The sequence below is a fragment of the Vombatus ursinus genome, unplaced genomic scaffold, assembly GCF_900497805.2.
Source record: "Vombatus ursinus unplaced genomic scaffold, bare-nosed wombat genome assembly UNPS02009770.1, whole genome shotgun sequence".
Lineage (NCBI taxonomy): Eukaryota > Metazoa > Chordata > Mammalia > Diprotodontia > Vombatidae > Vombatus > Vombatus ursinus.
Genome location: NW_020949548.1, coordinates 8,142,972 through 8,164,591, shown reverse-complemented (window position 1 = coordinate 8,164,591; position 21,620 = coordinate 8,142,972). Strand labels below are relative to the sequence as shown.

At 39.9% G+C, this 21,620-nt stretch overlaps 1 protein-coding gene across 4 annotated transcripts in view; it reads left to right on the top strand.

Annotated features, from left to right (window-relative positions):
- Window positions 1-21,620, top strand: part of NAV2 (neuron navigator 2) — a 457,081-nt gene that overhangs the window by 155,965 nt on the left and 279,496 nt on the right. For all 4 annotated transcript variants that reach the window (XM_027852625.1, XM_027852624.1, XM_027852627.1 and 1 more), the window contains exon 4: window positions 11,211-11,283. In XM_027852625.1, the coding sequence (XP_027708426.1) occupies window positions 11,211-11,283 (73 nt within the window). The remainder of the gene's footprint in view (window positions 1-11,210; window positions 11,284-21,620) is intronic.

Sequence of the window (21,620 nt, the reverse complement as noted above, 5' to 3'; positions counted from 1 at the left end):
TGGAATGAGGAGAAATTTAGGGCAAGGAGACTAATCAGAGGGCTATTGCAGTAGGCCAGGCAGAAGGTAATGAGGGCCCACACCTGAATGGTGACAGTGTCTCTCTCAGAAGAGAGAAGGGGGAATGTATGATAGATGCTTTGAAGATAGAATTGACAGGACAAGTAAAGGTGAAATCAAAAGATTCTCCCATTTACTGAAATAATCAAAGACTCCTTCCTTCTCCTGGTCTGAAAGAAGAAAAGGAAGAAAGAGAGACAGAGAGACAGAGAGAGAGAGACACAGAGAGAGAGATACAGAGAGAGAGAAAGAAAGCCATGTTGCCCCACTGGAAGTTTGGTCCCTAGTGGGCAGCTCCTTCCCTACTCACAGAGGTTGCTGGTTGTCCTTCATTCTGGAAGAGGACCATGACATCAGGGAGGTGATGCCATGACATGCAAGTGAATTGGATTTAAGCCTCACTTTCTCCTCTGGAGTCATCTGGGTCCAGTGGCTAGATATGGATCAGGACAACTGGAGATGGCCCAGAATGCAGTGGGGGACCTTGGCCTTTTCAAGTGAAGGTCTTTTGCCTGAGACAGCACCCATTCAGTGATTAAGGCTGAGATGTATTGTACTTGAGAATGATAGTGTGGCATAGTGGATAGAGAACCAACCTTGGGGTCAGGAAGGTCCAGCCTCTGATCCAAACTGGCCGTGTTATTCTGGGCAATCCATATAACTTCTATGGGTTCCAGGCAATTCTCTAAGACTCCTGTGTTATCAATAAGGTGCCGATCTGCAGAGGAAGAGGGAGTTTCTTCATCCAGGCCTTCCTTATTTGAATGAAATAATAGGTCCAGGCTCTGTCCTTTTACCGGAGTATAATTATGTAAAAAGAACGGCAGCTTGGTAGATTCAGCAGAGCTCAGCAAATTACCTCTGAGAGTCAGATTCATCCTACGGATTGTTTTCATACAAATCATTATTCCACTTTAAAATAAAGTTTTATTGTATTTGAAATTGAAAAAAAAAAATTGTTAGATTAAAGGCCAGGCAGACTAGATTTGACCCTCCTAGTTTGCCTAGAAGGGAAAGGAGGAAAGGAGTAAGTATTTATATAACACCTACTATGTGTGAAACACTGTATAAAGATCTTTACAAATATGATCTCGTAGGTGCTGTTATTATCAACATTTTACAGTTGAGGAAACTGAGGCAAACAGCGGGTAAGTGACTAGCCTAAGGTAATACAACTAGTACTGCCGACTGTCTGAGGAATTCAGGTCTTCCTATGAAGCCTGTATTATCCAGCTGCCTCGTGTCTCACCCGTGGATAGTGGAGAGAGACCTGACTGTGAATCAGAAAGCCCTGAGTTCAAATTCTACCTCTGACACACACTGGCAATGTGATTGTGGGCAAGTCTCCTCATTTCCTTGTACCCCAGACAACTCTATAAATTGCAGAAAAGGTGCTGATCTGCATTGTTAAAGTGAATTCCTCCCTGGGAGTTCCCTACACTAAAAAAAAAAAAATTCCAGGTCCTGTTTATAAAAATCAGTTCACATATTGTTGTTTTTACTCTGGTCTCTTCATTCTTTGTCACTTCATAAGTCTTTCCTTCTTTCTTCGTATTTGTTACTTCCCCACCAACTTCACCCCTAACAGATTGTAGCCTTGAGTGAAAAACTGTATCCCCAGTGCCTGGCTCAGAGTATAATTTTAATAAATGCTTGTTGTAATGTTTAAGGATGTGGGAAACGGAGATTTTATTTCATCTTTATAGCCCCATTGTACCCAGTAGGCACTTAATAGATGCTTATTAAATTAAATTTTGCAATAATATTCCATTACATTCATTTGCCATGATTTATTCAGCCAGTCCTCCATAATTAGATATCTGGGTTGTTTCCAGTTTTTTATATTATAAATAAACTCTCTTAAAATATTTATATATAGATACATATCTTGTTTTTTATTTTCTTTTAAAAATGTTGGAGTGAGCAGGGTCAATTCTCTAAAAAAAAATTTTTTTCTGAAGGTTCTCTTTTTTTTTTTTAAACAGATGAGGAAACTGTGTCACAGAGAGGTTAAGGGATTTGCCCAGGTTTAGTACTCAGCTCTTCCTGACCCCAAGTTCCACATTTTATTCACTGTGCCACCTGGCTGCCTCATTGTTTCTGCCATGTCTTCTGGAATAACTAACTCCTTCCCTGTATTTGATGTGTTGTTAGGTTTGAGGGCCTGAGCTGAAGACCCTTTCACTTTTTCTCTAGAGACTTAACTGGAGAATGTTCTGGAGTTTTCAGGAGAAACTATGGGTGGGAACAAAATGATCTAGATTTGATGATCTCAGGGAAAACCTAAGTAGGAACGTGAGCTAAAGAGAATTATTTGTAGAAAGTACTCCCTATCCCCCAAATGAACACAGAGTTCTGGGCCGTGGGTGATACACTAATTGAAATTGAAACACTGAGTCTTGGGGCCTTTTGAACTTTTACCCAAGGAAATCAGTAGTTAAATTAGTTTAGAATGTGTAGAGGATAAAATTTAACCCCATGAGTCTTCTCTCCCCCCCCCCCGCCTTTTTCTCTCTCTCTGTCTCTCTCTCTGTCTTGCTTTCCCACATACGTATGCATATATGAATACATACATACATACATATACATACATGCACACACACTTCCAACCTTCTTTCCCATTTGGGTCTAGAAGGGGAGATTTAGATATAAACTTTTGAAAAATAAATCTCTCTGTTAGAACCAATACAAAATTGTTAACACCAGGTTTTGGTTTGGGGAGGGGCCCAAATCTATCTTTAACATGACTATGATTTTCAGATCTATATTGTATCCAAAATATCAGTCCCCTCCCCAAGTATTCTCTCTATTTCAGGGGCAAATATAGAACTGAGAAAACAATAGGAAAACATGAGATCCTGGGCAGTCTGAGGCAGGATGGAAAAAGATAGTCACTGAAGGAGTTTGAAGTATGCCTTTTTTTTTTCTTCTTTTTTTAATCTCTTGGGATTTTTTTTTTTTTGGGGTCCATGTGGATCTAGCTGTTAACTGCAACAACAGCAAGACTTCTGTAATTTTTTTAAAAAAAAGTTAAAAAAGCATCTTGGAAAGCTAAAATTATAAATGTCACAAAAGTTTTGGTGGATAAAGTTGCCAGTGGGGGGGAGTAATAAAGAAGAGTGAGAAGCAGGCCCCTCCTCCCTCCCTCAATAGGGATTTTTGAACCTTTATCAGGTCTCTGTTTCCTGAGTCCTTAAACATTGAAAAGAGGGGTAGGAGCCATAGAGGACCCTCGTTTCTAAATCTTATAGCCCACTGGTATTTGCCGCATCACCAAATAAGACTTCTGCTGTGGTATTCCCTGCATAAGGCCAGGTTCCACCATGAATAAAGAATTGGGTGTGGAATCAGGAGGACCTGGAATCAGAAAAAATTCAAATCCTGCCTGAGACATTTGTTATCTGGCAGCTAGGTGGTGCAGTGGATAGAGCACCCACCCTGGAGTCAGGAGGACCTGTGTTCTAATCCGGCCTCAGACACATGACACTTAACTAGGTGTGTGACCCTGGGCAAGTCACTTAACCCCGATTACCTTACCAAAAAAAGCCAAAAAAAGGGGGCGGCAGCTAGGTGGTGCAGCAGATAGAGCACCAGCCCTGGAGTCAGGAGGACCTGCATTCTAATCTGGCCTCAGACACATGACACTTAACCAGCTGGGCAAGTCACTTAACCCCGATTACCTTACCAAAAAAAGCCCCCAAAAGGGGGGAGGGGCCAGCTAGGTAGTGCAGTGAATACAGCACCTGTCCTAAAGTCAGGAGGACCTGAGTTCAAATCCAGCCTCAGACCAGACACTTGATACTTACTAGATGTGTGACCCTGGGCAAGTCACTTCACCCTATTGCCTCACAAAAAAAAAAGAAAAAAAGAAAAGAAAAAAATAGACATTTGTTAGCTGTGTCCTTCTGGGTAGGTCACTTAACCTCTGCATTCCTCCGTTTCTATATCTGTAAACAGAGAAAATGAATACAAGGTTGTTGTGAGGATCATGTAAAAATAACATGTAAAATGCTTTGCAAACCATAAAACCCTATATAAATTCTACTTAGTATCTGTAAGCTAAGCAGGCTTTTGTGCACTGAGGTGGAGTGACTTGGGGATACTGAGGCTTCCAAGGGCATCCCAAGTGTCTAGATGTCCAATGTCTGAAATTTTATCATTAGAGATTCATTCCTTTGGCCCCTGTCTTTTGAAAGACAAATACCCTGAGGTGTGTTGGGGGTGGGAGGGAGGGTGTGGTACACGTATCAGACATTAACCAAATTCACAGGAAGGTGTGATTTAGTGATCAGAATAAAAACTATATAATGCCTATTAGCTGGGAAATTGGAGAGGTTCAAGGAAGGAATGTTAAAACAATGGAGTATTAGAGAGTGAGGAAAACTTCCTACTTCTTTATGCCCGGACAAGATTCTACTCACTGATATGACTGGCTTACCATGTTATGTCATGTTCTCTGTAGTGTACTTCTCATTTTTCGGGGGAGCAAGCTTTAGGTCCACGTGCTCTGTCATAAGGGGGCCCTGCTCTGGTCTAGAGGCCCGATGTTACCCAGACTAAACCAAGCTGAAACACAGTGCCTTGGCTTCCTGGGGTTTGCATCTGAAATAAACAGATGGCCCCGGCGAGACAGTCATTTGGTAGGGCATTCCTCCAAACTTATTTTGCTATTTTTGTTTGGTTTCATGGTAGGGTTTTTATTTTTTGTTTCTTAATTTTTTTAAGAAAGGGTGGAAGCAAACCAACCATGAGAAGTGGGATGGATGTTTTTAGAGGCAAAGCCAAAATTCCTAACATTGTCTTGCCACAATGTATTTCCTTCTGCTACCACCCAGTCCAACTAGGAATTTACAGTAGATACCTCAGAAAGAGGAGGGGAGTGGGACTGATGAGTGGTCCCCACCACTAAAAACCTGGCCCCTGAGTGTTAGGGGAGGACCTGTCATGTTTACTATGGTCACACTCAGTCAACAAACATTTATTAAGTGCTTACTATGTGCCAGGCACTGAGTTAAGTACTGGGGATGCAAAGAAGGGGGAGGGGGGGGACACACCAAAAAATCCCCACCATAGTAACAAGGATCTGTTAGAATTGGAATTCTCAAAAAAACAAATAAAAAAATAAAAAAAAAACAAAAACCTATTAAAAACCTATTAGAATTGGAATTCTCAGGCATAGAAGACACCTATCACCCATTCACCCCCCTTGTTATTAGTGATTGTCATCAAATAGTAGGCCCAGGTTTACATCTCGGTGGTCAGAAAATCCCATAAAATGGAATAGCAGGAAGAGTATTAGATTTGAAAGTGAGATCCTAGGTTCAGATGTTTCTACCCGTATGACCTTGGGTAAATCACTTCCCTTCTCAGAAATCAGTTTTCTTATCTACAAATGTCAAGTGAGAGATTCCAGTGAATGATCTCCAAGACTTGTTCTGACCCTAACATTCCATGATACTGAGAGATTCAGGAAAAATCTTTCCCCAGCTCATAGCACAGTAAGTTTCTTTTCATTCTCTTGTGTTGAGAAATAATAGCTGGCTTTTCAATAACAGTGAAGATGAGAAGGACATTTTATAGACATTCCACCTTCACCCCTTGAAGTCTCTCATTTCTTTCAAAGATCACCTGACATGCTGCCCCTTACCTGAGGTCTCTCCTGATCTCCCCACCTGATAATGTCTCCCCTCTGCATTATCTTGGGTGTTCTTATATGTGTCAATTAATAATAACCAGCATTTATATAGAATTTTGAGATTTGTTTAGCTCTTTACAAATATTCTCCCAGTTGATCCCACAACAACCTTGGGAGGTAGGTGCTATTATTGTCCTCATTTTACAAATGAGGAAACTGAGGTAGACGGAGATTAACTGCAGTGCCCAGGGTCACATAGCTGGTAAGTGTCTGAGGTTGGATTTGAACTCAGGTCTTCCTAATTCCAGGCCGAGCCCTCTATCCACCGCATCACCTAGCTGTACATACTTATATGTATATATGTGGTCTCTCCTAACAGATTTTAAGTTCCTAGTGGGCTGTAGCAATTTCTTTTCTTTTCTTTCTTTCTTTTTTTTTTTTTTGGTCTTTGTATTTCCAGAGCCTTCAGTGCCAGACATCATCAATGCGTAATACTTTTTAATTAATTGCTTTATTTTTTTGGTGAGGCAATTAGGGTTAAGTGCCTTGCCCAGGGTCACACAGCTAGTAAGTGTCATATGTCTGAGACTTAATTGATTTATTAAGCCACTCTGTGGAAGAATGACAGACATTATTCTCCCCATTTTACAGATGGGGAGGCTTAGTGAGGTTAAGACGCTTGGCTACGGTCTCACAATTAGCGTTAGAAGGTAGTATTTGAGCCTAGGAATTGCCTGTCTATGAGTCTGATGTTCTTTCTCCCTCTATATGGCAAGGCCTCTCTGAAAAAGAATGTCAAGGGCAGCAGCTATTTCTCCCTCCCACCCTTTACCCACTGACTCCTTGAAGATTCAGCATCTACAGTTGGGTGTTCAGGTGCCCTGGGTCCCGTGAATAGCAATCCTTTGCATTAAAATCCTTCCAGGAGCTTTGCACTGGGCTTCACTGGTATTTAGAGAAAAATGCTACCATGGCAACGGCCACAACAGATGGTGGTGCATCCGTCTCTAAGCTACCGAGGAGATATACAGCAGTGTTCTCCGCTTTTGCATGTTTTATAATATCCAGAGGCCTGGGACAATCTTTGGCTGACTGACTCATGTTTGAAGTGCGGATCTTTTTCATTTTCTCTTTCTTTCCTCTCAGCATATTTTAAAGAGCCATCCCCATCTTGTCCTTTGTCTACGGTTGATTTCTGATGATACACATTGACTGTGTGAGGTGGAGCCTCTGTTGCAGTTATCCTTTCGGGATTTCCCTGGGAGGATGGAGTCAAAAAATCAGACTTTTTGAACTTTCGATCTAAGGTCATAAACTCACCGGGAAAGAAAGTTCCTCTTTCTTCATGGACACCTTCCCAAAGCATTTATTTATTATTTATTTGTCTATTGTGCTCCAATCCATGCCAGGCAGAGTGAGTGGAGCAATTATGGCCCCCTTGAGAACCTACAAACTTTGGCAAAAGTGACGGAGGTGACCTTTGTTGCCTTTCCATCTCCCCTACTTCAGCCCCCTACATGTCTTGCTCTGTGCTCTAGGTATTAGCACTCTGATTGCTTAGGACACTCCTAGCCCAATGTGACACCTCCCCTTTGTCTGCCCTCACAGAGATTTTTGCACACTGTTGGCTTCTTCCTGTGACTATGGTTACCGTACCCTCTCAGCAGCCAGTGCATTTCTTGGAATCCTTTGGAATGTTAGGCTTTGCACAAATTTTTTAGCTAATTTTGGAAAGTGGTTTATGTTGGCAGCTGAGTGTTAATGAACAACTATGGTCATATTTACATACTTGGCTGGTTAAGAGTATCTTCGTTAGCTCCTTCTCTCCACTTTAAACTTAGATCCCAACTCACACTATATCTGTATCACATATGACTTATGGCCCCAATAAATAACAACACTAGGATTTCTTTAAGCTGTAATTAGTACATGATGCTGGCCACTTTGGATATTTTCCTGGCAGATTTGGGTATTGTGCAATGTTGACCATAAATTCAAATGGATTGTTTACCTGTACAGTATTTTGAAAAAACCTTGAAATGAATTTTAATTTGTAGGGAGACTGGATCAAAGGAGACATTGCCCCCTCTGATCTCATTCCAAATGAAGCTAGGAGTTTTGAATCAACATCTGATCCCTCTCTGTTCCTCAGTCCAGACTTCTTCCTGGGGTATAGATGAAAAGAGAGTGGCTCTCATCAGCTTTGTCAGGGATGATTTTGCATTTAATGGAATGTTATTAAAAAGTGCACTTGAGTTTTGAGGAATGTTTTTGGACACCTTCTGTGAGCAGTGAAGTCATTGTAGGGAAAAGAATCAAGGAAATTAATGGTGCTATGTCTACATAGCTTTAAAAAAAACTTTTCTCCCAAGATTCAATTATTTAATATTTAGATTCAATATTTTTTTAATTCAAAGATTTAATATTTTTAGGTACTACAGTGATAGCCTCAGGATACTACTCAGTGCATTTCATCTTGACACCAAGAGAAATAGTGATTAGTGTTCCTGTTGGCTCATTGCCATAGCTTTGTGGTCTAGTTAAACAGTTTAAGTAAGCCATCAAGGACTGATGGATCTTGTCACTGGATACCTACAGTTTTCTGATGGAAATCTATAGATAGCTTATGTGTGCGTTAATTGGCAAAACCGAACTTGAATGGAGGTCATTGTAGGAGACTCTGAGACACTGTAGCCCATTGGAGAGAAGCTAAATGATACAAGGAATCATGAATTAGTTAAAGGAGCATTAAGAGAAATGAGAGATAGCGAAATGCTTAAACTCTTTGAAATGATGAGACTATTGAAATCTATCATCCTAGTACCAATATTATATTCTCACAGTATTAAAAGGCAAAATTTAAAATTTATTTCAATTAAACATTTTTTCTTCCTCCAGGCCTCACCCCCTTCACTGGAAAAGGGCGGGGAGAGACTTTGTGACAAATATGCATGGTCAGGAAAACCCATTGCCATGTTAATTATGTCCAAAAATGTATGCCTCAAAAATAAGGAAAGATGAATGTCTCATTCTGCAAATTTAATTTATCTTCTCTCTGTCAGGAAGTGAGTAACATTCTTCATCACTGTTTTTCAGGAGTCATGACTGGTCATCACCTTGATCAGAATTGTCAAGTCTTTCAAAATTGTTCATTCTATCAATGAATCATTTTAACAGTATTATTATTATGTAGAATACTTTCCTGGTTCTGCTCACTTCACTCTGCATCACTTCATACGTCTTCTCATGTTTTTCTGGAACTTGATTTGAGAGTAGCATTTAAGATCCACAGAGTTCAAGACCAGAAGTATGAAACCAATGTCCAAGATCATCCTTTATTGGTTATTTGTCTTTAGAGGCTGCCATAGAGTTGAAACAAGACAGAAAATCTGGTTATTTTCTAGAGGGCTTTCACCCTGCCCCCATTTTTTTGGCCACTGACATAGTGGAAGATTACTCCAAAACACCCTACAGAGCCTTTTCTTGTCCCTTCTCATCCTGCTTTATCACCTTATCTCTCTACCACATAGGGGCAGGTGGGGAGAATGGTTGTAAGAAATTGTAGCAAGTGCTTCATCATTTCAGTATGAGAAGGTAGGAAGGAGGATGAAAAATTTGCAAAAATAGGGGAAAGAGTTGGAGTGATTTTCTTTCTGGTGCATAGATTCTAACATTTCTGTATTTCACTAATTTCTGCCTCTTCTCAAGAAGACAATCTACCCATGATAAGGGTCCATTTAGGGTGAGTCAGAGGCAGAAGCAATCATAAGTACCCGCCCTGTCATCAGTATCACATATTAAGCATATAAGCATGGTACAATGCCACGACTGGAGCCTTTTGAAGTGGGTAAAAGGATTTTGTGAATTCTCCAGTCAATTGATGGTAGAGATGAACCTGTGACTTCATTGACATATAGGGGACTCCTGGATAAGGAGTCACTGTTCTCATATAGATCAGCACCTTCTCTGCAAATTATTATGTTAGAGAGATAACTGCCCAAGGCACTAAGGAATAATGTGAGCTCCCAGGGTCATACAGCCAGGATGTGTTAGAGGTAAGCCTTAAACTTGGATCTTCCTAGCTATGTATCAGGCCAGCTCTCTAGGCACTGCCTTACTGCTGCCTTTCAACTAAAAGCATCTTAAACTGTTTTCTTGCTCTCAGAGTAGAAGGGGCTACTCCCGGATTGCCAAGTGTAGAGGGGAACATAATTCTGCCTTGAACTCAGGCCTGTCTAGTCCAGAGAAGAAGGGTAGAAATGTGGAAAACTCGCTGTTTGCAACAGAGAAGAACAATTAACAAACTGCATCAGGGAGTTACTTACACTTCTGTTGTAAACAGTAATCATTTGTTAGTTTTTATGATAACTATGAATTGATTGCTGGTCTCAGTTCAGAAAAATAGTGACTTGGTCTGGGTGTGAATATCAAAACATGCTATTGCAAACTGCCAAACTTGTTCATTTACTTCTGACTCCCATTGGCTTTATTCAATATCTCATTTTTGTGTGGTTTACAGAGAGCTTTAACACACACTGATTCAAGAATATTCTAAATAGCTCTGTGAAATACATAATACAAATGATGTTATCTTCATTTAAAGATAAAGAACCTCAAGGTATTAACAGATTTGCCCAAGAACTTATAGCGAGCAAGTGGTCAAGCCTGGGCTTGATCTCTTTCCACTACATCACAGTACCTTACCTCAAGGTAGACCATCTTTCTTTATAGTGGTCATAATCATAATAAGCTTTAACAATTGAAATGTAAACAAGACCTTTATTTGTGAATGTGCTAATTATTCTTCCCTGCTGCTATCCATTAACACGTGTTTGAGCTTTAGCCATGACGTCAGCACTCCTAGGATTTGAGAGCATCTGAGAGGTCTCCTGCCCCTTTGCTGGTGGGTCCCTGCTTGACAGGGAGAGGGAATAAAAAGACAGATGGGTATGAGAAATTTCAGCTCTCCCCAGTCATCTGCAATGCCTACTATTCTGGGAATTTTGTGAGTAAACATTGCCTAGATACCAGCTGGAACCTCCAGTTACCATTTTTACATTTCACTGCCCATCCCAGGGTCTGGAAATTTCTGCCAATGCAGGCCAGTGGACTAATCTTTCCTCACCTCCAACTTATTTGGCAACCTAGCACATTTTCAAGACCACACTGGAGACAACGATCAAGGCAAGATTGCCAGTTCCACGCTGGTACTCTTGGCAGCCTGGAGAGATGCAGGGCTGCTACTTTAGGAGCCCAATAACTGGGATGTTAGGTAACCTTTTCCTATGCAAGTATAAATAAAGAAGAGTTACTCACCTGCATCTATCGATTAGGAGGGCTTTTTTGTTTGCTTGTTTGTTTAATGTTGGTACACTTTCCTTATTAAGAGTCCAAGCTAGTCCACAAAGGACTCTTTCTGTGACATGAAGCTCTGGGCATAATGTAATACGAGGTGGCATTGGAGGAAGGCAAACCTTTATTGAATATCTATTCTCTGTTGTTGTTTTTTTCCTAGATTGAAAACATAGATGCCTGCCTGAATTTCCTGGCAGCTAAGGGAATAAACATACAGGGTCTGTCTGCAGAAGGTGAGTCAGAGCTGTCATTATTAAAAATCCATTTTATTGATTGGAAATCTACCCCACTCCAACCCCTGTTGAAAATGGTGGCAATAGAATTAATACTGGGGTTATTTATGGGCTTATCTGGTTTTGATTTTCCTTCAGTAAAGGTGGTAGCAAAATGGGAAAATCTGTACCTCAATTTTGATGATGTTAACTTTTTTAAACAACCACAAAATCACTATGAGAAGGAAAACAGCATCAACCATCCCAGGAAAGTTGTAGATTCCTGGCAAAACAGGCCAAGCAGGAAGTAGTGAGCACATTTGGAGGATCACGGCATCATAGATTTAGAGTTGGCATTTGGACATGGTGCAACTACCTTTTTGTTCAACTATTTGTACTGTGTTCACCTGTTGTTTACACATTCTGTTAATTATGAGATTAGGTACCTACTATAGAATAAACTCAGAACCTTACGACTCCCAGGGAAATGAAGAAATGACCCTCTCTATACCCTCCTTTCCCCTAGAAAAATAAATCATTTTATTTGACCTTTTGAAAATTGTGCATGTTATGTTAATGGGATGCATAATTTTTTTTTAAATCTTGATTAGTTTTTAATTAACCTAAATCAGCTGGCTAATTAGCACATTAGTGTAAGCTAATGGTTCGTGGTTAAATTAGTTATTAGTTGAGGGATGACTGGCCAGAATTTTCATTTTCTCTGAACCAGATAGCCATGGAAGCCTTCGCTTTCCCTTGTGTTTATAAATAGGAGCAGCTGCCAGTTTCTGAAGCTGCCTTAGGCCACTGCCAACTCCCCAAACTCATTATGTCACACCTGCCTCGAGTTTTCACCAAACAGGTAATTTGATTTGGAATTCAGGTGATGATGCCTTTTCTTAGTAAGGCTGCCTTCCTGAAAAGATGAGTGTTGGTATCTTCTGGGGATCATAAAAAGTGGGGTAGAAAGGGATCAGTAAATGGAAATAGTTGAATGGAATGTATTGCTGGTAAGTTTGCAAACATTGCAAAATCCTGTTGGGGAATACCTACTTCCCTGTTTTTCTATTGTGATGTGTTCAATGTTCTTCTAGACTGGGATATAGAGTAATGAGACCTAAGTCAGTTGGCATGTGTGGGACATGTGTATGTAAGGCGGAGAGTGGAGGAAATGAAAATTCCCTTTCAGAGTAACATATTATTTCCTCCTTTTAAAGCAGATGTTTTGTTAATGCACAGGGTAGGAAGGGGAGGTTTGTTGTCAGCATATTTTCTTCAAAGTAATTCAGAGTGATTTATCATAGTCCTGGGTTTGAGGGACTGATTTCAGAGGCAGGAGAAGTGCTTTTGTCCTGACCATTCCCTTACATTTAGCAGTACATGCTCTCTAACTTGATGGTTATATACTATGAAAGCAGATTGCAACTTTCCTATCCAAGTGGATTTTATGGGAGGTATTATTAAAGGGTGCTGGATTAAAACTTGTAATGTTACTGTAGGACCTGTAACAGTCAGGCTTCATGTGTCTACACACCTACAGTGAGCTCCCACACCTCAAGAGAACAAGAAGCAGAGAATCTTCAGCAGCACTGTGATCTGACACAGGGTTGTTCTTAAAGAGAGAGGAAGCTTCCTTTCTGATATAATTTGTAAATAAAAAAAATGTGCTCTTTTTCTCTCTGGCCTTGATGGTTTGGGGAGTCATGATTAGCCAGGGTCCGAGTATCTGAGATCATGGATAGTCTTTCTTAATTGTTGATCAATATTTTGGATAGATCTCCCTGGGCACACAGTCAACACCTTAGGGTATTCTTAGACTCAAATGGCTGTTCTATGTATGGGAAGCTTCTTGCTCATAATTAGTCTAATGATGGCCTTGAAGAGAAGTTATCGCTATCATAGAATGAAGGTGGTTTTGGGGGAGGAGGAGGGAAAGGAGATTGTTGGGTAGAATCTGGGCAGTAAGGCTTCTCATGAAAGTTACAAAGAGGGGAAAAACACTATTGAACTTACATAGTCATATTAAGAGATTACAAGTGGTTATGATATGCCTCAGAGAAAACTTAATACATAAGGAGGAAAAAAGGTTATAATAGATTATACCTAAATATAAGTACGGTCTATTACTTCTACTTGTAGGAATCTTACATCTGTGACATTTCTAATCACAAGAGGGGTCACAACAGTCATTTAACGTCTTGGCCAATAAAAAAGTTACTTACCAAGAATGACTATGAGACAGATGCTTGCATTTTGCATTCCTGACAAGCTCAGAGATAATATATAATTTAAGCTCTTTATTTCACAGGTAAGGAAATTGAATTAAAAAAATCAACTCTTGAAGTACACCCTTGAGCAAGCATAGTTAGGCCAAAACTGGTTTGTGGAAGATCTGAGGGCTGGTTTCATCAGTGGACTCCAAGTCCAGCATAAGTCAACAGTGTGACATGGAAACACATAAAACTACTGGTATCCCAGGCTTTATTAATCAAGGCATAGTGTCCTGAGAGTTGCATGTGATGGTCCCATTGCCCTAGAAATATCACATCTGCTCTATTGGATTCAGTTTTGGGCACCATGTTTTAAGAAAGATACAGACAAGCTGAAACCTAATTCAATTCAATAAGCCTTTATTAAGGTCCTATTACACAAATGTTACAAGCATGGAGAAGCGTTCATGTTGACCTGATTTTTTTTTAAGGGAAGAGAATAGACTCTGTGAACTCTACATCAGTGAGCTTTGCTTCCTTTCCTGACAAAACTAGAATATGTTATTAAAGGAGTGGCTAGTAAGTGGCTACCAAAAAAAAAAAAAAATGGTAGTCATGAAGAAACCAGCATGACTTCATCAAGAGCAAGTCATAGAAGCAAAGAATTTCAGAGGTGGATGAGAGAGAGTGGCCATCTAGTGGTTTGATTGTTTTTCTACTTGAATCAAGACTAAATTTGCCTCTTTGAAAATGTATAACATTTCTCCTAGTTCCAAGCTTGGTTCCTAGCACCAGTCTATTTCTTCTTCCATTAAATAGCCCTTAAGGTTCTTGAAGGAAATTAGCATGCCCCATCCCTCCTCCCAATCTTCTCTCATTGTTTTTTTTTTTTTAGCCAGTCTTTCTCTACCATGATCTTGACTCACTTCACCATCCTACTAGCCCACCCCTTGAATCTTCTCCACCTTATCTACATCCTTCTGAAAAGGTGACGTGAGAACTAAATATGATATTCCTGATGTGGCCTGACCAGGACAGTGCAAAGTCAAACCTTCACTTCTGTTATTTATGGAAGCTATGCCTTACAAAAGAGTCCAAGATAACATTAGATATGTTGGCTGCTGTATTACGCTGGTGGCTCACATTGAGCTTGCAGTCTACTATTTCACACATATACAAAAAAGTGTGACTCTGGGCAAGTCACTTAACCCTGTTTGCTTCAATTTCCTCATCTGTAAAATGAACTACAGCAGGGAATAGCAAATAGTATCTTTGCCAAGAAAACCCCAAATGGGGTCATGGAGAGTTGGACACAACTGAAAAACAACTGCACAACAACAAAAACAACAGGTGAAGAAATGTGAGGGAATATAACCAGCTGGGTTGAAACATGGTTGAACAGGCAAGCCCATTGAGTAATATTCAATGATTCAATGTCAATTTGGAAGGCAGTCCATTGTAGAATGCTCCTGGTTATCTGTGCTTGAACCTTTGCTGTTAAATGTTTTTATCATTGATTTAGATAAAAGCACGAATAGCATACTTACCACGTTTTCATATAATAGGAAGCTAGAAGGGATAGCTAACATGTGTAATAATCAGAATCTAAAAAGTTCTTGATATGCTAGAATATTGGCATAACTCTAATTAAGATGAAATTTTGTAAGGATAAATATAAAATCTTTAACTTGGGTTTAAAAAAATGAAACTCCCAAGTACAGAATGAGGAGCTTCATCTAGACAGTAGTTTAGCTGAAAAAGATAGGCACTTTTTGAGGACTGCAGCCTAAATATGAGTTGTCACTGCGATGATGTAGCCAAAATAGCTGATTTAATGGTTTTAAGAGGCCTAGGGTTTAAGACTTGGGACATGATAGTCCTCTTGAATTCTCACCTAGTTAGACCATATAGGGGGTAGTATGTTCAATTCTATTTGTTATTATTGAAGTATATGTATAAATAATTTATGTGTAAATATTATAATATAAGCTCCTTTTGGGTAAGAATTGTTTTGTTCTCTTAATTTGTATCCCCAGTACCTAACATAATGCCTGACACATAGTAGGTGCTTGTTAAATGCTTGTTGATCGACTCTTCCATTTTAAGAATGATAGCGATAAGCTGAAAAGTGATTGAGATGGTGAAGGTCTTCAAGAGTATTCAATGTGAGGATTCCTTTAAGGTTGAATATTTAACCTAAAAAGAAGTGGCCCTCAATCATTGGAATGTCATCATGTGGACAAGGGATTAGTCTTGTTTGGCTTCATGCCCCAGAAGGGAGAACCAGAATCAGTGGGTCAGCATTACAGAGGCTGATGCAGACTTGATGTAATGGAAGACTTCCTAACAATTAGATCCATCCAAAAGTGTAATGGCCTGCCTCTGGGAGTTAAGGAATTTCCCCTTGCTGGGGGTCTTCATGCAAAGGCTGGGAGACCATTTATCAGAAAAGTTGTAAAGTTCTTCCTAGGTGTCAAGTGAGAGGTGGTCTATGTGGCCTCTGAGATCCCACTTACCTCTTTCTTTTCTATAGTCCTGGACCATTGCCTTCTGCTTGGCCCCAAGGGACAGTAGTGTGAGCCATGTTGTAGATATTGAAGAGAAGCAGCTTTTGGCCTGACATAAAGAAGGACTTCTAGCACTTAGAACTGTCCAAAAATGGGATAAGATAAATTTCCCATCACAGAATGTCTTCAATTGAAAAACCACATGTTGGGGATGTTGTAAAGGGGATCCTTCTTTAGCTTTTGGTTGGCTAAGTGACCTTCAAAGACTTGTCCATTTTGGACATTTTGTGAGGTTTTGGCCTGTTCAGGATCACAGAGCTAGTAAATAGCAGTCAGGACTTGAATACAGATCTTCTGTCTCTTAGTCCACAGCTATAGAGCGCTACTTAAAATTTTCAGCTATGTGACATCAGATCTGTATTTTAGGAATATCAGTTTGGCAGCTCTGCCTTCCCCTAGCCTGTTCTCCCCTTCCCCATTCTTATTCTGTATTTATCCTTCTGTGGTTCATCTCTCTCTCTCTCTCTCTCTCTCTCTCTCCAAACAGATAAATAAAAGATAATTTATCTTTATATATGTGTATCTATATGTATTCACAGGTAAATAAATAAAAGATAATTTATTTTTATATATGTGGCCAGAGACTAGACTGTACTGTACCATAAGTTCTAACCTACTGAGAGTTGAGAAGCAGAATGATAAAGAAAGAGCCCTAGATTCAGAGTCAGAGGACGTGGGTTCAAACCCCAGCTCTTCCACTTTCTATCTGTGTGACCTTGGGCAAGTCCTTTAGCCTCAGTTTCCTCCTTTTTAAAATGAGAGGATTGGATGACACGGCCTCTGAACTTCCTTCCAGCTCTAAATCTAGAATGTTCCTAACATTTTTTTATGCTGGATTTTTGGCCTTTTGGAAAAGAATCCTCACGGACACTGTTGGATGGGAGTGGGGCTGGAGGTGATTTACATTCTTATAGTGTATTTTTTTTTCCTTGCATTTCTAGCCAGTGCCATAGAGGTAAAAGAAGAGTTATAGGACTTCGTGGGTTTTTTAAATATATTTTTACATTTTTAGGGGTAGTTAGGTGGTGCAGTAGGGAGAGCACTAGGCCTGAAGTCAGGAAGACTCCTTTTCCTGAGTTCAAATCTGGCCTCAGATGCTTCCTAGCTATGGACCCTGGGCAAGTCACTTAACCCATTTACCTCAGTTTCCTCATCTGTAAAATGAGCTGGAGAAGAAAATGGCAAATCCTTCAGTATCTTTGCCAAGAAAACCTGAAAAGGGGTCAGAAAGAGTCAGACTCGACTGAACAACAACAACAAAAATATATTTTATTCTGTTTCATTGGTTTTATTTTGTTTGGGGAGTTTGTTGCTTGTCCTATGCCTCATTTGAAGTGAAACTAACAGATCAACTTTTAGAAATTTCCAAAGATACACACACCTCCGCCCTTCCCTAGTAACTAAAAGTGCCAGGGAGATAATCATGTTTACATCTTGTCTTGTAAGCCTTTCAAATGACTTGAGGTCATGTGTCAACTTGTCTTTTAGGGCACCTAGCCTTTGTTCCAGGACCCAAATAACACTGCTCAGAGAGTACCCAGCAAAGGATATAGACCTTGGGGCTAGATGGATTCCATTTATGAGATCACTTCCGTGTTGTGGTGGCAGAGGCACTAACTTGGGAGTCAGGGACTGACCCTTTGGGCACCTTGCTTAATCTCCCTGATTTCCTTGTGTAAAATGAGGGTTTTGGATTACATGGCCTCTCTAGCTATCATCCTTTGACTCTCCTCTTTCAACCAGGCCATGGAAGGACAGAGAAGTACTAGGAGCAAAAGGGTCAGCTCCTTACAAAATCTGCACTTCTACACATACACGGTGGCCCAAAAGTCTTAGTGTGGTTTTAAGCTTTGGGGCCACCCCATCCTATGTCTACTGAATTCTTCTGGTGTGCCAATCTGAGCAACTTCTCAAAAAAGAAAAAAAAAAGGAAATGAGGCTAGTCTGGGTTGGCCAGTGGCTGGTGATCCCATCCTGACTTTCTAAGATGTATGCCAGTTTGAACATTATCCTTTATAGGATACACATAGATTACAACCAAATGCAAGGCAGGCAGGACCCAAAAGAAATTAGACTGTAGTGAAGTATAAATTGTAATGGAAACTATTATACAAGACATAATAAATAATGTAGTAGAAAGAACTTTTAATCTAGAATCAAAGTATCTTGGTTCTTCATTTTAGTAGATGTATCATTTTGGGTAAGTGCTTGAGTTTTTCAGCCCTTAATTTACTTTATTTAGAAAATCTCTTAAGATTGCCTTATAAATCTATGACCCTAACAGCCTATTATCTACTAACTTGGTCTGCTGCTAACTAGTTGTATGACCTTGGAAAGGCATTTCCCTTGCCTACAATTTCCTCAGGTGAGGAGGGTGGGCAGTGTGGTGCAGGCTAAACAATTTAAGGTCTGAGAACCAGAGTTCAAATCCTGGCTTTTCCACTTACTATCAACCAATGTGATGCTGGGCTATCATTTGAACCTCTCTGAGTCTCAGCTCCTCATCTATAAAATGAGGCAGCTGGATTTGATGATTTCTTAGGATTCTTCCAATTCTGAATCTTTCATCCTCTAACTAGATCTTTGAAATCTCCCCTGGGTCTAAAATGATTTGATTCTAGGTATCATGATCAGGAAAACATTGTGGCCCAACATTTTTTTTTTTGAGATTGCTTATGGAGTTAGCTGACAATCTTTATGGCATGTTCACAAACATAGTCTGAAAATGTAAGAAGAATTGAACATATTATTTTGGAAATGATGTATGAGAGAAGCCATGGCATAATTTTCCTTTAGTTTTTGCTTCTCTGTCCTATATAAATCTCTTACACTACTGAGTTTCAGAATAGGAATTAGGATGTGATTTCTTTGATGTAGAGAACTCTCAGTACTTTATCAGTAAATTGTAGTCTTAGAAAGCCTACGTAGAGAATTAATTATCTTCCCTTCTTTCCTGCTACCAGCAACTGAAAGTGTTATCTCTGTCCTCTACTTTTACTAGAGCATTTGGTCTGGATTTCTCCTTTGACCCCATCAGAATTCACTTTTTTATATATTTTACATATGATATATTATTTCAAATAGTTATATATTTTATATATAGTATATATTATTTTATATAATTATGTATTTTATATATTTATCTCTCTACATTTGCTACACTCTGTATCTCAAGTAGAATGTAAGTTCTTTGAAGGCAGACGTATATATTTTGTAACAGTATATTATAAACAGCGGGTTCTTAATAGTGGCTTGTTGAATGACTAAATGACTGAATTGTGTCCCAAGTCCTCAGCATAGTGCCTTGAAAATAGTAGATATCAAATGTTGAATGAGTGAAGCCCAAAGCCACCCACCCCATGTTAGTCTCAGCCCAGTATTTTTTGGGGGGCTAGGCAATGGGGTTAAGTGACTTGCCTGATCACACAGTGAGTAAGTGTCAAGTGTCTGAGGCTAGATTTTAACTTGGGTCCTCCTGACTCCAGGACTGTTGCTCTATCCATTGTGCCACCTAGCTGCCCCAACGGCTCAGTATTTTTTTGGAGTGTATCATACCACAATTATGTATCTCCAGTACTTACCCAATGGACAAACATCTGGTGATAAGCCTTTCTGAACTTAGGCAGATTCTCCAGCAAAAGTAACTCGGTTTATAACTGGTCCATTTTCAAAGTTTTTCAAGTGTAGCAGACGTGCTAGAACTTTTTGTCCTTGAAGAATCCAATGTCAGGGCCAAGCCCCAGTGAAGCATTAAAGCAGAGCCCTACGCTGCTCAATAAATATTTGCCTCCTAGTTCTAAAATTCTATTCATTGTGAGTAGGGATTGTTTCATTCTTCATACTTGAATCCCTAGCACCTAGAACAGTGCCTGGCACATAGTAGGTGCTTAGTAAATATCTCTTAATTGACTGATTGATTGTGTTCTCCTCTTACTTTCTACTTTATAAAAGGAGAAAACAAAAGGGGAAAAAAACCACTGGCTATATCCTAAAGCAAAAAGGAAGTATTAGGTTATATATTCATGAATCTATGTAACTAGAAATGTCAGCTATGAAGAGTGGACCAACTAGAATAGATATGACATTTTTTAGAATGGTAGAGTTGGAAGGCACCTTAGGGATGGTGTTTGTTTTGTAGCTGAGGAAACGGGCCCCAAAGGCAAATGACTTGCCTTATATAGAACTAGCATATCAAAAAATCATCAAATAATGAAAGAAGGATCATGCATCTAGAACTGGCAGGAACCGTAGGTCATCTAGTGTAACCCCTTTATTTCCCAAGAAACATAGGCCTGGAGACATGAAGTGATATGTCCCAGGTTATTCAGATAGCAATTAATTTATGGGCATTTACAAGTGCTTAATATTTGCCAGGAACAGGGCTGAATACAAAGGATACAAGGGGAAAAAACCAACCTGAAAACAGTCCTTACCTACCAGAAGTTTAAATTCTAATGCAGGGGACAACTTATAAATAAATAGGAAAGAAGGAAGATAACCGCAGAGATGAAGGCTCACATGACTAGAGGGACCAGGAAGACCTGGCATTTTAGCTGATTCTTGAACAAAATGAGGGCTAACAAGAGGCAGAGGTAAGAAAGGAGAGCATTTTAGACGTGGCCAAGTCCTGTAACTCAGTGGTGTCAAACTCAAATAGAAATGGATCCTTGTGGGCCACCTGGTGACTTAGACAACCACAAATTAACATTATCCGTGTTTTGTTATGTTTTTATTTATTTAATTAAGCCTTTCCCAGTTACATTTTAATCTGCTTTGGGCTGTATGCATACAAGTTTGACTCCCCTGTTCTAACCCCGAGTCCAATGCCCTTTTTCCTTCACCAAGCTCCCTGTCACCATTTTGAATCAGAGGCAGAGTGAAACAGTTTTCCAGCCCAAGACAACTTAGAAGGTTAGCAGGAAAGGTCTGTTGTGCCACGGTAAGGGAGGAGCTTAAGGGGATGGGACAGTGGGTCAGAAGGAGATTTACAGGGGTCCCTTTGCTGGCATCAGGGGCAGGACTCTGTTGCATTGCCTATACTTGGATCTGGGTCACAGTCCTGAGTCTCAGCTCCGGTGCGAGGAGGAGCACTAGCACACCACCCATCTGGAGGTACAGGCAAATAATAATCATAGCTAGCATTGATTTGGCGCTTTTAACCTCTGTAAAACATTTACAAATATTATGTCAATATCATCATCATCATCATCATAATGATAACAATAACTAACATTTATATCATTATGTGCCAGGCACTATGTTAAGCACTTTACAATTATTATCTCATTTGATCTTTTGAACCCTGGGGGGGGGCAGGTATTATTATTATCCTCATTTTACAGATGAGGATACTGAGGCAGACAGAGATAAAGTGACTTACCCAGGGTCCCACTGCTAATTCCAATCAGGTGGGATTTGAACTCAACAAGTTCAGGGTCACACAGATAATTCAAATCTTGGGTAGCATTTGAACTCAGTACTCTATCCACTGTGCCCTAGTTGCTCATCTGCTTCCTTCTCCTGACCATTTGGTTCTTCCCAATGGAGAACGAAGCTCTGCCCCTTGTCTTTTGTCCTAGAT